At 40.4% G+C, this 17,646-nt stretch overlaps 1 protein-coding gene across 2 annotated transcripts in view; it reads right to left on the bottom strand.

The window, feature by feature from the left end:
• The window catches only part of EMCN (endomucin), a 53,631-nt gene extending 42,049 nt beyond the window's left edge, over positions 1-11,582 (bottom strand). For both annotated transcript variants that reach the window (XM_005484712.3, XM_026792006.2), the window contains exon 1: positions 11,384-11,582. In XM_005484712.3, coding sequence (XP_005484769.2) covers positions 11,384-11,567 — 184 coding nt within the window. In that variant the 5' untranslated portion in view covers positions 11,568-11,582. The remainder of the gene's footprint in view (positions 1-11,383) is intronic.
• Positions 11,583-17,646: the final 6,064 nt, after the last annotated feature.

The following is a 17,646-nucleotide window of genomic DNA, read 5'->3' as shown; positions in this document are numbered from 1 at the left end:
CCACACCATCAGGAATAAATAGTGATCTCTGTCGAGCAATGATAATTCTGCGAGCCCTCGTGACCATGAAAGAGCCTCCTGAAACCACAGTTCCAGTAAAAAGAAAAAAAAAAAAGGTCCTTTATCAAGAAAGAGATAGCTGTCCTTGTAGACACTCTGGGACTGATCTGGGAACTCAGAGGTCCCAAGAAATAGCTGCTGCCTGACACCAAGTAAACAACTTGTTTACTCTTACCTTGGAGCTCTGTTGTCTGTTACCTTTTCTCTTTCATTTAATGCTGCTTCATCTCTACATTCTCTTATCTCACCTTTCCCCAGGCCCAGTACAGTCCTTGCACTTCTCCTATTTCTGTTTTCACAACTCATTTGTCTTTCTTTCCAGCGCATGACCATTTACACTAACTCTTGAGATAAATTTATTTTTTCTTTTGTAGTGCATTTTGTATAAAGGTTCATACATTATCCAAAGAACAAAAATACAGGTACGCTAATAGAAGAGGTTTAAGTGCAATTTTAACAGTGCTGTTTGGAAACATCAACTCCTTTCTTGCTATTCAAAGATCACAAATAAAAAAAAAAACATTGAATACTCCAGAAATAAATTTTTAGAAAAAAGGGAATAATCCCCCCCCACCCAGATTTTTTTTTTCTGAAAAATTAACCTTATAGAAGTAGTACTGATTCTAGTATTTAATAGTTTCTAGTGTTTCATCCTTAAGGACTTGTACTTTAGATTTTCCTTCTATAGTCACATAAAGTAGATTTTAAATGGGAACCAAGGTTCTGATGTAATCCTGTGAATGGCTGAAGCTGATAACAGCTGATGCAGCAGATAAGTGTGTGGAAGGATATTAAATTAAACAAAGCCATTTGCAAACTTCATGAACTTGAAGCAAACTCAAAAAAACCCACAAACTTTGTGTTTCCACATTTCTTTAGTACACTAAGCAATACCCAAAGTGTGGCATGCCTCACACACACATTCAGCTGTGCCTGTAACAGGACCTGCACACAACCACTCAGGCTGTGACAGCCCCTGGTGAAAGGAAAGCTGTGTCCCCAGTAACAGCCCCATGCTGGTCACTGCCACTTCACTACCAGCAAAAGCCAGAATTGCACAGTTTTCCAGCCTGGTCTCACAGTGGTTTTGCACTGCTGCAAACTGCCTGGTCTTAACACAGCCTCCTGAAACATAAGGCATTTTCCACCTCAGGATTTTCTCCGCTGTGAAATTCTCACATTGGCAGCTGGAAGGACAGTGCAGATCCTGAGCAGAGTTACACTGGCCATGTTTGAGGTGAATCCCTGTGAGGTGTATTTAGATACTGCAGGCAGTGCTAAAACCATAAGGCAGGGAGAAAGGCCACATCCTTTGCTGCCTGATGGCAACAAGCTGGAAGCCTGAGATTCCCGCTGCCTAGGGAGGTGGGAAACCACCTCCAGTTTGTCAAGCTGTCACCTTCCTTCCAGTCACGTCTCTCTTCAGCAACAAACAAACTATACAAAAACAAACTATACAAATCCTACATGGGGAGATTTTACACTCAGGGTCAACTTTCTACTTCTTCTCTGTAGCTGCTGGTCCTGGTTTGCAGGCTGGTGTCACACGACAGAGACAGTCTGCTGCACAGCAGTGGGGAAAACACACAGGCATGAGCATGGGGAGGACACAAAGGCAGGGAGAAATTCCTGGGCCAGAGACACATAACACTCTCCCCACAAAGGGCAAAAGCACCTGAAAACAGCCAAAAGAGATGGATATTAAGGAAGGGAGAGCATAAATGTGAAGCCCCATAGCTGGAAAAGGAGACAGGGCCAGGGCTCCTCCTGCATTGCATGGGAATGGGCAGCAGTAAATGGGGCAATATGGGATTTGGTTTCTGCAGAGGAAACATAAACTGGGTGGGCTGGAGGCAGCCAGCAGTAAAAACTGAGGGGAGGAAGGAAAGGGAGGTAGCTGCCACAATTTTTCCAGCAGGGAACAGAGAGAAGGCAGGAAATTCAGCTTTTGTGCCAGCACTGCCCCAGAGCTCCTCCTGCTCAGCCAGGCATGGGGCTAGCATCCCAACACTAAGCATTGGCAGAGAGTTCATGGGAATCACCAACCCCCAGGCAAAACGCTCCCACAAAGCCTGCTCACAGCACCCAGCAAACAGCTCCTGCCTAGGGACCTGCTGCACAGAGAAATATTGACAAGGCAGATGCCAAGGACCAGCCTCGGCCAGCACGGCTGTAGGTTGGTGAGGCTCCCCTCCTCTAAACATTAATGTGAAATGTTGGATGAATGCCCTGTGTTACTGAGTATTTGAAACAACCCAAGCACAGCATGATTTGCCTCTCTGCATGTGTGGACATAGAAATCTGGGCACTTAAATAACCAGTTTTAAGGGGTTTTTTAATTGCCTTAGAAGAAAAGCAAACTCCCTATGAAAGGCTTTTAATCACAAGTTTTCTCAATGTGCCTTCTGCTCACGTGAAGGTTGGTGGATATCTCAATTGCTGTGTACTACAGAGGGATGAGTACATTGTTTGCACTCCATAGAATGATAAATGTGCTCAGCATGCTCATCAGCACTCCAGCTCTCCTTGAATGAAGGCTCCAAGCTCTGCTCTTCTTTTTATTTAAACTCGTTAAAAGTATTTAATAGGTTTTAATTAAACCCCTTAAAGCTATTTAAATCACCAGATTGTCACCCTTTGATTGTGATATATTTGTTTGTCCACTTGTAAGATAAAAGCTAGGAGTTTCTAAGGACTATATTACAGTACAGAAAATGAACTGCCACCCCCTCCCCTTGTGTTAGTCAAGGTAAATAAATTTGAAAAATGTCCTTAGAGTGTGCAATTTTATATAGAAAGCTTTATACATATTGTGCATTGCTGAGCAGAAGGAGAAAAAGAAACAAAGGAGAGCCCCTTTCCTTGCAAGAGGAAGGGATAAGTGTTGATGCAATTCACCCCCACCCAGAAGGCAGAGAGAAAATTGTAATGCTTAGAATGCTTTTTCCTTAACGTGCTATTGGCAAGCCTATTTTTGTTTCCCATGAAAGAGCTCGTTTGGGTAGGGCAGATACAGAACAGCCAGAGCGGAAGCTGAGCCCCGGTCAATCAGCAGCTCTCCTTTTCCATGTGCTGCAGAAGTTAGGAAAGTCATATAGCTCTGTGCTATGTTTGTGACCCAAGTGCATCTCCAGCAGCATGACTAATTGTATAATTCAGGAAAGGGTCACTGCAGTGTCTGCTATGATGTATTTATTTTTAGAACATCCGGGATCAGCCCAGACACCCATTTTAGCCACACCCGCCCATGCCATTCTGTTCCTGACAAAGCTCTGAAAGCCTCTGGAACATCAAAAAGCAGTTCCTGTCAGAAAACTCTGTGGAAACACTGTAAATTCCTTCTATAATTAATGTAATTCCATGCTCACTGGTCCATTGAGACTCTCTTCATCTTTTCCACACTGCCTGGAACAAAGGTTAAATGGTACAGAATATCCCAAAGGGAAGGCCCCAAATGGGCTTTGTAAGCCCTGCGTGCAGCACAGTCTCACTGGAGTTACTTCATATGCAAGGATGAAGGGAACACTTTGAAAATCTCATTTCTCTAATTGGCATATACAGCTGATGAAGACCTTCTCTTGCCTGTCTCTATCTTGCCAAGCTGATTATAACTCACGATGTTCTGAATTTCTACCAATCTTATACAACTGCTAAGGTCAGATGCAAAACTAAAAATCTTCTCACATGCTTTATGTAACAAAGAATTCCCATTTAAAAACAAAGTTACTACAAAGAGCACTTGAAACAGAGTGTCAGCACTGAGGACTCATCCTGCCAAAGAGCAGTGGGAACTACTGCATTAGCCACGCTGGCTCCCGCCTGGAAAAACAGCTTGCAGGGGGAACAGAGTGGCCCATATTCAGGATTCTCAGGCCTGTCAAAATCCCAGCTCCCAGTCGGTGCACTAGGAAGCCATGGTGAGCTAGGAGCTGATCCCATCATGCTGGTGAACAGCTATAGACACCCCCTGTACTTTCATTGGCAATTAGAGCAATTGTATTCCCAGGACAATTACAACTATTACATTACAATTGAAAATAAGCTGTTCCATTCCTACACAAACCTTTCTGCTCTTCTTCAACCTTTCCTCCCATGAATGATCAATCCCCACTTTCCATTTTGCATCTGGAAACAGCAGTTCCTGCAAGCTCTTGGAAATGCAAGGCGAAAGCAAATAGGGAAGAAGCAGAGAGTGCACTACAAGAAAGCATCTCTAAGTCAGTAAGATAAATTGTGCACTAGTTCACCTAAATTAAAGAGCATTAAGACATGCCAGCCATATGACTCGATTAGCACTGGGGATGGCTTGCAAAAGTAGTGGAATCCTCTGGAGCCATTTGAACTGGATAGGATAAAATGTGCAGAGAACCAAAAAACCACTGTGCACTGGGAGGATTTTTTTGCCTCTAGTACATGTGCTGTGTCCTTCCCTTGCACATCTCAAGGACTGGGTTATTTGGCATAGATCTTGAGTGAGTAATTTTTTTTGTTGCTGGCATGTTGGAAACTAGTGAGTTGTTGCAAGCCCAACACTTTTTAAAATACATTTGCTATCTTCTGAATAACAGCAAATATATTTATAAACTACTCTTATAAGAAAAAAAAACTTCCTAAAGAGAACCTAAAATTGCTCTGCTGGAAGAGCCTTTCTGGGCAGCCAGCCCTTGGTGTAGCTACAACTTCCAAGGCTTATGTGATCTGAGTCAAAACAGAGGATGTCCAGACTCCATCTGGACTCTATAGGACATCCAGAAAGCTCCATAACTCAAAGAATTCAGTAGTTTTCACAAAGAGGTTTTAACAGTCCTTTGCAAGAATGAGTAACAAGAGCGGAACTGCACACTGGTCCCAAACATTTCCTTCAACACACCACACATTTCTGACTTTATGAGCATCTGTAGGAGTTAGGGGTAGATGAGGTTTGACAGCTCGGCAGGAGTTTCAGAGTGTCTAGAATTCCTGGGTAAAGAAAACCCCCAAATTACTGCTTTTGTGGACTTTGAATGGCCATGGAAGCATCAGCCATGTATCATGCCAAAAGCTGCCCCTCTCTACTGAACATGAGACCTGGAATTTGGGTGGAAAGGGTTTGAATTACACATTTCTTTGCAGAGTAATCATCACCTATTTTTGCCATTTTGTATAGAAATACTTGGTGATATCTTTGCTTCTGTAAGCTTTGAATGAGTTTGCAAACACCTATATTTACATCATCTATATTGTTGTGATATATAACCCATGCTGAGATGAGGAGGAGTAATTCATTTGTCTAGGAAAGATTATTTCAGGCTATCCTCCCAATGGGATAGATAGCACCCATGTAGTAATGTTTAGAAGGTTATCAACACTGTATTTCAAACAAAACCTTAGACTCAATTTTGTGCATGAGAAAAAGTAGGAAATGTAGCAAAAAATTAAGGAATATATGGGGTTCTGATCACTTCAGGTAATTTATATGAAGTGGAAAGATGCCTCAACAAATAAGTAATTTGTAGAGGAAAATAATGCAAATTGGCCAAGAAGGTTAGAAAATCTCCTGGCATTGTTTTCCTCAAAACAACTAAAATCCAAAGTGTTTGCCATTCTTATCAGTTGTTGCTTCAATAGCTGAATTTCTCAAGCTCAAAACCAACATTAATCTCCTGCGAAAGATTATGAAAGAAGAAATCTCCAGGAAGAACAAACATCTCATTAATATCATAATGTTAATTGATTTAACCCTAAAGTTACACTGACACTCCTCACACCAAGTAAATCACACCATCAATCACACTGAGAAATCACACCATTAAGACAAATTGAATGTGCTTTTTAGAATGATTACTTATCTTGTAGAAATCTTCAGACAGAAAGGCTAGTGTAGTGCTCCCATCCCAGCAAAAGACATAATTTTGTCAGAGTGATAAGGCAGAATGTTTACAGCAGAAAATTGTGATGCAAAATTATGCGCCACTTGCTCTGTGGTTTCAGAAACCTGAGATGCATTGCTGTCTACAACATGCAGCTAACACCCAGAAGCACATTACTGCCATTGCAAAAAAAAAAAAAAAAGAGAAAGGATTCAAAATTGTTGTAAAACTACTCTACTGATCTACTGATAAATAGTATAGAATTTGCACTTGTACCAAAGGCAAGTATCCATTTTCCACATGAAAGCAGCCAGAAAATCCTTGTCCTGTTCCTAGTTTGAAACATAACCTTTGGAGCACCAGCTAGTTAGTTTGGCCTGAAAGGGGTCCTTGGCCACTCTGCTGAGAGAAAAAGTATTTTTAAATTAATTTGGATCCTTCCAGACCAGCCTCTAGTACATGTGTGGGTGGCAGCAGAGAGCTTTCTACCCCTTCCGACAACACCCCAGCAGATGACACTTGCTGAATTTTTTTCCAAGTCATCATATCAGCAAGAGATCATCAGCTCAGTCTTCTCTCATGGGAAGGTAGGACCAGAAGGCACAGTGTGGAGAGAACATCATATTAAATTGTGTCAAAGCCCTTTTCCTGTGGCAGGTAGGTCTGGCTGATACCACATGCCACTGTTAGCGCATCCAAGGATCCACTTTCACAAGAGGAGTGCCAAGGTATTGCCACGTGATATGCCAGCTGCTGGAACAATGACAGTGACTTGCAGGGCTGCAAATCAGAGTTTTGACCTTTCTGTTTTAAAGGGAGACCTATTTTAATAGAGAAACCCATTTTTAGAGTGCTAGTTCAAACCAAAAGTAGTTGTTTGTCTTCGAAAGGAGCCAGGTATTTAATTCTTCACTTGTATTTGGAAATAACACCTGCTACACACAAATCCAACTTTGTCTCTCTGTTTACAGAATTGCAAAATAAACCCATTAATGAGTCTTCCTTGAGCTGCTGCAGCAAAAATTACAAACAACATCACCATCTCCCCCCACCCCCTTTCATAAGGGCCATAAATAAAAATGATGGTTTTCCATGAGATTTTACTAATTTTACATGTTGAAGTTAGTATGGCTATCAAATAGTACCAGTTAAATGTACTCCCATCTCAAGGTTAAGAGATCCTTAAAGATTATTTTCAATTTTTACTTTTGCAGTACAAATTATAGTACCAAAAAAAAAAAAAAGTTCAAGTACTTCAGCAGGTTTTTCCACACAGGACTCAGATGTATAAACAATTTGAGTCCAAATTCAAGGTACTTTCCTAATTAGGAAAAAAACCCCACAAAACCAAACCAAACCTCAGCAGATCTTTTTTCCCTAATTTATAAACTAGTGAAGATTAATAAGAACTCTAGTTTTGAACACAGATAAAAAGAGTCAGCTCAAGAAAAGATAAAACATTCTGGTAAATTTTCAGAAAAGACAATTTTTGGGCATGTTATACAGCATTATGTTTTCCCAGGTTTGGAACAGAATGCTGTAGGCAATTTGCCCTTCATACTCAGTTTCCATTTATTTTGGCTGTAAATCATAACCAAGCAGGTATCAAGCCATCTGCTTCTATCCTCAGTAAATGCACTAAACTTGCTTTCAGGTTTGGGGATACAACATGCAGTTTCCTTCTGTCCAGTAATAAATACACCTTTGAACTCCATTAGTCAAAAGCTGCCCCAAAATGCAAAGGATCTAATGAATGAAAGGAATGTGGCAGCAGGGGAAAAAAAAAGAACAAAAAAAAACTGCACAGGGATAAAAATTCAATATTCCATTAAAGGCTATCATAAGTTCCAGCACTATAATTTGATCTTTCACAAAACTAATCTTGGCAAACTGCTGGAAACAGTGAAAGCACCAAATACAATTTTTTTTTTTTTTCACAACAGGCAAAATCTCAAGACATCCAAACTTTTGGTTCCAGCAAGTTAAAGGTGTAAGAAAGTAATATCTAAACCCCATTCACATTTCTCAAATTTTCAGAAATGAGAAAATGATCCAACTTTGGCTGTCTGTGCCTTGCTGGTTTTCCAGAGAACAAACATGAATAATAACCCAGAGTGAGGTGAGACCATTCTCAAAAGCTTTCACTGCTCAAAACAGTTTAGTTAGTATTTAATTTTAAAAATTAATTTTTAAAATACTTGAGGGCTTGTGAGCAGAGAGCACAGAAGTTGGAAAAGGAAAAGGCTATCCATCTCCTCTAATTTACATCAACAGGAGCAGCATTCAGACAGCTGCAAATGTGTGTAGTAACTACAGGAGCCCTGGCTCAGTGGAACTTTTCTCAAGCTATCAGCTTGGGAGTCAGGATTAATCAGCTGTGCTATAGGTTTGGGATGCTACACAGCATCCCCATAATGAGCAAAGGGGCTGGGAAACTCATGCTTTAGGGCTGATCCGCAGTGAAACAGAGCAGCTCCAAATGACTTCAGGGCATTTGGACCAAACTCTCAATGCCAAGATTTGCTCCAACCTTTCAAAAAAAGAACTCCCTTGTTTCTTTGTGATGCCATCAACACTGACAGAGCACTCAGATAAAGCTACTTCTGGCTGTCAACAGGGGTCAACAATCTGGTGTTAACACCCCAGCCCTGGACATGTCCAACACAGGGTGTTCATTCCAGCCCCTCTGCTCGGGTGCACAACCTGGACCCCCCCAGCCGATGCCAGGAGGAGCACAGCCCTCTGTGCTCTGCCACCACTTCTGCAGGACACCAGCCTGGCTGCCTGGTGAGAAGGATGCAGTGCTGTGCTACCAGCACTGCAGGGAGGATGCTTGCTGTGCTGTGCAGCCACCCCACGCTGTATTCCAAGACCAAGGCACAAGAAAATGCAACATCTAAACACTTACATTATAAGCACATGCCAAGGCTTCTCTCATCTTTTAGAAGGAAACAAGTTCACCTTTACACATTTTTAAAGTAATTACATCCTAAGGCAGATTCAAGAGCATTCATATTTGATTACTATAATTTGACATTGTATTTTTTGACACATTCCAGTGCTGCCTGTTTAAAGCTGAAAATGCTATGAACCAACCTAGAAAAATGCTAGAAAGCATTTTTATTTGAGCTACATTTTGGAACAGGTAAGAATAAAGAGCAATATGCCAGGAGAGCTGAACATCTTGAGATGAGCATGCTCCTATTTTAAGCATGCCATTTAACTCCCAGAGGGTTGAGAAAAGTCTAGGTAGGAAGAACAAGTTTTCAGGAGGCTATCAGCCTCCACATCTGTACTTAACTGAGCCTCTAGTAATGTGCTGACAGAGGGCAGACTCTGCTGAAACATTATGGGCTTTTGAGGATGAAAGATCCCAGGACAAGTCAGAAAATTGCAAAGAAAAGCACTATGAGCATACAGCTGAAGAAAAAGCATGAAATTTGGAAGCCTCACAGAAGACCAGGTATATTCTTTACTAACCGCAGTGGAAATGTCCTATGTATGATATACAAAAAGTACACGGACAAACACCTTGTGTGTAGCAAATGAAAAAGTTGGAAGCCCGCACATTTGTCTTGGTGAGCTTTGAAAGCAAACTACTCCAAAACCTGGGGGAGGGAGTATTAAAACACTGGGGTGGGATTTGGCCTTCACTAAAAATCATATTATACATAAAAACTATATTATTATTTATCATTTAATAATACTAAACAGCTGGAGAAAAGTCTTGTTGCTGTCTCCAATGCTCAAAAAAGGGAGACTGGCGTGAGTCTCCTCACCATCACTTCCCAGCTTCGGATTACAAGATTCTGCTGTTATAGCCCAGATGACCAGAGCACTTTAGAGATCACAAAAAGTGGAAATCCAAATAATCTGGTCCAGCTTTGCACAACAGACAATAAAACCACTTCTGTCTTAACAGGTTGGTGCATGTGGCTGCCAGAAGCAAGCGTGACCAGCGCATATAACTTTATTTCACAAGGTAGAAAAAAACATACTCCAAATTTCCCCATAAATTTTCCTAATTTTCTAGCATGAATTTACCAATAGAATTTCACCACCACATCTACCTTGCAATTAAGTGTTAAAAATACTTTTTTTTTCCTGTTTTACAGAACCAAAATTGTTCAGAACAAATGTATCATATATAAAATGTGCTTATTCACTGTCATAATTTCTGCCATGTTCATATCATGCAGAGGAGGAAAAATCCTTTTTTTAGGATTCCTCCCACCTTTGCATGTTGCTTTCTGGTAAGCTTTATGGACTGTTGTGTTAAACATGCTCTTTTTGATGCAACTCCACTTTGCTTTTCAGAAATTGTTAAATTAAAGCTTTGACAATGACAGGAAGACTATTTTTACAAGGAATAGCAGACAGAGAATAAATAGCACCTCAAGACAGACTTTTGGGGCTTGTACTTAACATAACTTTAAAAGCAGTTCTTTCTGTGGCACAGGTTTATTTTTAATCTCCTTTATTGATCTGTTTTCCTAACAGCAATGAGCGCAAGCAATAGAATAAGATACATCACAAAATACTAGATATCAACACATAACCTGAGCAAAAGTTGATTAACTTCATTTAGATCAGGTAATCTAGTGTTATCAAATTTTAATTCTGGTTAATAGATCCTTTTCAGGAAATGTATAGGCACTTGTGGAAGCTGTAGCCCAGAGAGATGGGAAATGAAAGTACAGATAAAAGGCAGAATTTACTTCAAATGTATCTTTTGGCAAAGATGATGATAGACTCTGACCCTTGTTGCAGGTTCTTTCACCCTTTCAGGTTTTACTAGTTAATTCCATTTTAAAAGCAAGATCTTTTAAGCTGAAGAATAATGAAAACATCAGTTCAGTGACCACCTGAACACCAAAAGTTGTATTAAATCTGTGCATTTAAGAATCATACCTAAAAGATACTGTGCCCAGTAACCAATGTGACACCTAGGCTTGCACCCCTCATTATCCGACACTTGACAGATGTTTTAAGTCCCTATATCTTTGGGGCCAAAACAAAAATAATTTCTTAAAGACATTCTTGGCCAAACCTATAGCTAGATAGTGCAAGGGAAATCTATCAGGATGGATCTAACTTGCAAGCACAAAAATTGTAACATCTTTCAGGCATTTCAATTGTCCCCTTAAAGCTATCTTTGCAAAAAATGCTTTAACATGTAGAAGAAAAACAGAACTGCAAACTTTTGTAAATACACCTCTGCTTTTGACTCCTCTCAGATTTAGGAGCTTCATGACACCTAGAAAGAAAACTGTCACAAAAATACAATGGCAGGAAAGCTTTTCACAGAGCACATATAACTCAGCTGCCAGTTAGTACCCTCTCCTCCAACACACAGTCTTTCAATCACTGCAGTAGAAATGAAGAAAAAGCACACACCGACTGACAGCTCAGCTTTTGTTCACAAACCACTTGAGAGATGTGACAAGTCTATCCAAAAAAGCCAAAGAACTTACCTCCCACAGTGCAAACACAGAGTACAGCAAGGAAAAAGAAGGCAGTCCCCAGGAGCTTCATGCTCGGTGGTAGTGCTGTCAGCTCTCCCTTGTACAGCTGGGCAGGGAGTGCTCTCACTCTGAGGCAGGCCTTAATTACTCCATGGAAAAAGGTGTGTGGTGACTGTGCCTGGTCACTGCCCATTCCTGCTTATTTTGGGGACTTTGATAAAGAACAGGAGGAAACACAACATACTCCCTCTGGGAGTTCAGTACAGAGGAGATTTATTGTTTCAGTCCTTACAGGAACTCCTTTTCTTTGGCAGTGAACCATGTTTTTGTTAATACATTATTTTGTTCTTCTTCAGTCATGAGGTCAGGAAGGTTTCTGAACAGAGGCAAATCTTTCCTTAGGATATATTATACATCACCAGCTTTCATACTGGAGCTTGGGACACTTTTAAAGCACATGTTTGTGAGCAGCGAGTGAGCCCAGGTAAAGGGGGATAACACAGCCAGGAACAGAAGAGCAAAACAAGCAACAAGAGCCCTCAGGTGGCTCTTTTCTGGGCTGTTAAAGTGGCCCTGCTGAAAATCACAGCTGCTTCATGTTAAAGGCAGAGAGTCTCCCTGAGAGAGCTGCCATCCTGCAACCAACAGGATGCAAGGGCCACCAGAATAGGGACAGGAAGTGGCCCCAACAAGGTGCCCCAGCAGTGAAAGGCTCTGGGCTGTGCAGAGTTAGAGCTGGGGTGTAAAGAAAACATGAAAATGGGTACTTTTTTTTTTTTTTTACTTTGAGAAGTTGCATCTAGCCTTGACTGTATCTGCTCCATTAGTAATGGAAAGGATTTTTTAATTCTTCTGTTTAGGTACTTGCTGTGCCATGGGATGGGAGTACAGACCCCCAAAGCAAGCTTCTTACCTGAGCTGTCTAATCAACCAGCACAGATTCTCTCTCTTCTCCTCCTCAGTACTGAGTACAAAATTTTGGTATCCCCCCTTCTTACAGCAATTTCTTCAACATCTGTGGAAGAAATCTTAGCAGAACTCTAGAGCTGAAGGATATCAAAACATGATCTTGTAATAGTTCTGTGCTCTGCCCCTTAGAGATTCAATGCAGCTGAAGGCAATTAATCATAAACCTTCAACCACAATGAGAATAAAGTGCAGTATGTTTGCTCTTCTGCCTCTTTGTCAGCTCTCAGGAAAAACTGGAAAAATTGATCTCATAAACAGCCTGACTGATTAAATATCCAACTCTACTTATTTCAGTAATTAACAACTTTTTTCTTTGTGACAGGTTCTAGCTATAAGGGGAAATTTTGGAATGGCTTCACACGCAGGAACTTCCAATAGCTAACCCACAGTGCTTCCAGCCACAGTGCTGCTTTATCCATGGGATGAGGAAAATGGTAGCAGCTCGGCATTATGTGTGGAATCACAGAATTGTTTAGGCTGGAAAAGACCTTTGAGATCATTGCACTCAACCGCTGACCCAACATTATCAAGGCCACCACTAAACCCTGTCCCAAGGTGCCACATCTACATCTTTTAAATATCTCCAGTGATGACGAATCAACTGCTTTCCTGGGCACCCTTTTCAATGGTTGACAACCCTTTCTGTGATGAAATCTTTCTTATATCCAGCCTGAACGTCCCCTGATGCAACTTGAGGCCACTTCCTCTTGTCCTACTGCTTGTTAATTGGGACAAGACTGACACAACTTTTGTTTAAAGAAATTACATTGCTACATCTTAAGACTCTGACACATCCTCTGCAGGTGACAGAAGCTGGTGCTCAACAGAAATCTGATGGCAGGTAATGAATTTCTGGCACTTCATCTGGACAAACTTGGGTATTTGCACCCATGAGAGATGCAAACATGTAAGTTCTCCATAGCTGGACTGTGTTCTCAGCATTGTTGAAAAGGATCCCATAGAAATAAAAACTTGACTCACAAAGTGGTGGGCCACACAATGACATTTTTGCCAAGTTCATCAGATTATGCAAGGGAGTTGCACCAGTGCTCTGTTTTTATGCTCATTTTCTGCTGACGTAGGACTTAAAGTTAGAATGGCCTAAGAAAGCAATAACTGCTGCAGCAGAGAGCCTTCAATAAAGATGACAAATCTGAACACAGAGAGTAAATTCATCCCAGGTTAGTACTGATCCTAATGTAATAAGAGGGACTCTAACCTTTTATTGCTACCACCTGAAATGTTAATGCAGAAGAAGGATACAGAAAGGGATATTATTTTATTGACTGAAATAAAATCTCTGCAAGATCTAGGAGGCATGAAGATATGAGGACAGAATCCTTTCCTTGGGTTTTGAGACCCAGAGAAACTGTCTGAATGCCTAAATGAGTAATGGTTTGCTGTTTATCTGAACAACAGCTCCCCAAGGAGTTGCTGCAGCTTAAGATGGTGACTGTGGTGGTTCCTTGCAACTCATTGAAGGCAGGCATATTGTAGGTACAAGTGTGGAAAAGCCTCCCCAGCCTCACACAGGGGATTGAGAGGGAAAGAAAGAGAAAGAGCCAAGTGTCTTTGCCTTACACCACATCATGCAACTCAGGTTCTATGTCAGAGAGCCCTAACACAACTTTCTGCTCCCTGGAACATCATGAGAACAATGTCCCTCTCAGATGCTCATGTCAATTTCAAAGGCAGCGACTTCTGCTAGATCAAACTTGGGCAGCAGCAGGAGCATGCATGGAAGAAATAATAGGAACAGAAGAGGTATGGCTCAAATAACTCACTGAAAGAAAAATTCTGGCTAAAGCTGAGTTGCAGCTTCTGGCTTGGATTATCTGAGCTGCAGAAGAGATTCTCACAACTCTTGTCAATGGAAACAGTTTTTTTTTTTTTAAGAAGAAATAATTTAAGGTTTCAAAAGCGTCTAGAGATCTTTGCAGCAAAAGACTATTCTTCTATGTGTTCACTGAAAAGAATTCTTTTTCCCCTTCCTATCGGCAAATAAGTTTTCTTCTATTGAATAAATGTTTTTTTTTTTCTTTCCTCAAACTGCGAAACTTAGCTTCAGTGCCAACGTGTTCTTTGTTTCACAGAGAAATTTGGTCATTGGTACTCCTGCCAACTGTGTTGGGATATCTGGAGTTTCACTTCAGGCTCCAGAACAAGTGACTGTATGACTCAGTTTCTACATCTTTTCATGTAAGATTTTAGCCCTCCTAGTTGCAGAAGAAAACTTGAAACATGACCAAAGAGCACTCTAGAGAATGAAAGGACTCTCTGTTTTAAAATATCATTATTATGTAGTCCAATAAGGGTTGGGGTAGCATGAGTTACACATTCATTTTTGCCAGTGTGGTATTTCATTATTAAAGGGAAACCATTTACAGCCACAGTGGATTTGCAGTTACAGCTTTATTGGTCTCTGGCTGTATTTATATATTCTTTCTTAGTTCACATTGCTTGGAGCATAACACTGCCTTTTCATGCACAGTGTTCCTATGAGGTTCAAATAATCCCCTTCAGATTTAGAGAATGTAAAAATTTTACATATTGTTCAATATCCTTGAAGCACCACTGCATAAAACAGGTAATAACATGGACAGCGAAGTACTACCTTGCTGTGGGCTGCTGAAAATTTCCAGTGTGGGTGTGAAGAGCCAATTTGTCAAAGTCTTTATAAAAGCAAAAGTAAAAAGGTACAAAAAATATAGCTTTTGGTGTTTTACTAAAGTGAAGAAACAACCACACTAAGTTTTTCAGCCTTTCCCACTGATGGTTGCTATCCTTTCCATTGATGGTTATTTTAACTCTTATAGCAGAATGATATAAAACCAGCAAACTAACCTCAAACTCTATTGTTTTGCTCCATCTGTATTTTAGCAAACACACCCAAAGCAATATTGGGTGTGTTTGCTAAAATACAGAAATCTGCTAAAACCAGAAATTACCTATGACTTACCTGTATATTTCATTATACTTATTTCTATAAACAGGGTAAATTTGCATTGAAAAATGCAGTTGTAACAGTGCAGAAATATTTTGTTTCATTATGCTTTCTGTTCTTTTAAAAATTGTTTTTAAAAGTGCTTGGGTTTTGCCTATTACATATATTAAAATTTTTACATAAAAGTAGAGCTTCAAAGAACTTGAATTTAGCAGTAGAAAACCAAGATATTTTAATGGCTATGTATAGAAGTTTCTCTAAAAATTCATGCTGTGGGACATATTAAAATGTAGATATTTTGTTCTGAACTTTTTAATGGAAACACTGGAATATTTAATGGACTAGAAATGTCAGTATCCAAATCCTGCTGCACAAAATAATATTAAAAATATTAAATACTAGGCTCATACATGTATTCAGGTGCTTTAAAACCCAAGCTAGCCACCTTTTCTTTGTAGGATGGAACAGCTTCAATCTCAGTGACTTGATTTAGAGACAGCTGCTAATGTAAAAATTCCACTAAATCTCTAAGTGCCTTTATGTAGGCAACTAAAGACAAAAACACATTTAGCCTGTTGGCCTTTTTTTTGTTTTTTACAGAACATGTTTTCAAGGCAAATAGAACTACTGCATCTCTGGCTCTCAGAGGATTGTTTATTTGCTCTACCAACAGACTCCGTAACAATATCCATTACCAGAGAGTGTGTTTTTCCTGCCTTTCCTACTCCATGTCTTTCCCACTTTTACACACCTGGAACCCTACTGATTCACCATGGGGACTCAAAACATGCTTGAAGGATCTGGCTGAATGGTTATTCACTTGCAGCAGGTATAACTCAGGCCCATATTTGTAGAAATGGAGCTGCAATGTGCAGCTTAACAGCCAAGGTCCTTCCAAGGGCACCATCCAAGGTCCATTCTTTCACTGTTGGTGAGCTACTGGTGGGTAGATATTTGATTTTGTTAGTCAGAGGGAAGCTTAAGCAGAACTACTGTGGTTGAGAGAAGTAAGTTATGAAGGGAAACGTTACTGCAGTCCTAAGTCATATTTCATGCTTAGATATGGGCAGTCAGAAGAGCTGGAAGAGAGAGACCATAAAAAGTTGTTCTAGGGATATGAAAAACAGTGGGTTTGCAAACTTAGAGCAAGGAACTCCATGTCATGTAAAGCCTCACACGGAATGTGTTTATAGGATCTGCATCCTGTCCTGAGCTAATGAAATGGGAAACAGTGAGTCAGTCTCAGTTTCTCATGTTATTCGAAGCACATGGAGTGATTATTATGGCTGGCTGTCTCAGAAGAAACAAAACACAAATATGTGTTTGAACCATGCCTTAATTTTCCAAAAGGATGGACAAAACCAACTGCTATCTATCCAGAGAGATATCTCATCTTTATTGTGGTAAACTCCAATGAGCTCATTCTTCTTGAATCTGGTTAAAAAACAGGCAGTAGTATGAGACTGCAGTGGACCCCAGAAATGAAAAGCAAGATGTGTTTTCTGTTCCAATAGTACTTGTCATTTTTACTGTGCAAGATGTTGTTAGACATTAAGCTGCTGAGCTGAGTTTCTGTGGTTTCTCCTTTCCATTTGGTTTCCTCTACACAACCAATGGAAAAATGTATCAGATTTCTTGGCAGTCTTATGAGGGGATACTCTGTGCGTTGGTCTCTCTAAGCTACAGTTTCTAACAGTGTCAGCTTTGTTTTTAGGCCACTAACATCAGAAACGTCTTAGAACATTATAAAATATCTGATTATAAAGAGCCTATTGTACTTAAATACAAGTATTTATAGCTTTCCTAGCAGCCAACACTGTTACTGTGCTAGTATCCCAGCATGTATTATAAACCTAAATTTTCATCCACTCATTAAAGGAATCACTGATAAAAATGTGTCCAGATTCCTCATTGCTCAGTTTTGTTCCTGTTCATAAACGTTGTGGGATATGGAGGGCTTGGGCTACTTAGAAGACCCTGGGAGCTTCTGAGCTGCAGGTCATGGGGCTGTGAAAGGGAGAGTTACAGGAGATTTGGCAGCTGCGCAGAATTTAATGTTGGGCAGATAGAGAGTATGCAGGAACAGCTGGGCCAGAATGCTCATTTCCTGCATCTCTTATTCCATCAAAAAAGTGAGGTAAAGGGATGTTTCATAATGAACAGCTTCTTCTGGAGCTTACAGCTAAAAGCCAGAATTCACATATCATGAATCTAAGTTATACTCCAAAGCAATATCTATCAGACATTTTTTTGAACAGAGCCTCTCAAACTAAGACAGCTCTTCTCTGCTTGGCATTTTTCCTTGTGCAATTTTTTTGGTTTGTTTGCAGCTACCTACAATCTCCTGCAATCCAACTGA

Source organism: Zonotrichia albicollis, chromosome 5 (assembly GCF_047830755.1).
Source record: "Zonotrichia albicollis isolate bZonAlb1 chromosome 5, bZonAlb1.hap1, whole genome shotgun sequence".
Taxonomy (NCBI): Eukaryota; Metazoa; Chordata; class Aves; order Passeriformes; family Passerellidae; genus Zonotrichia; species Zonotrichia albicollis.
This window is presented reverse-complemented; position numbering and strand designations above follow the sequence as displayed.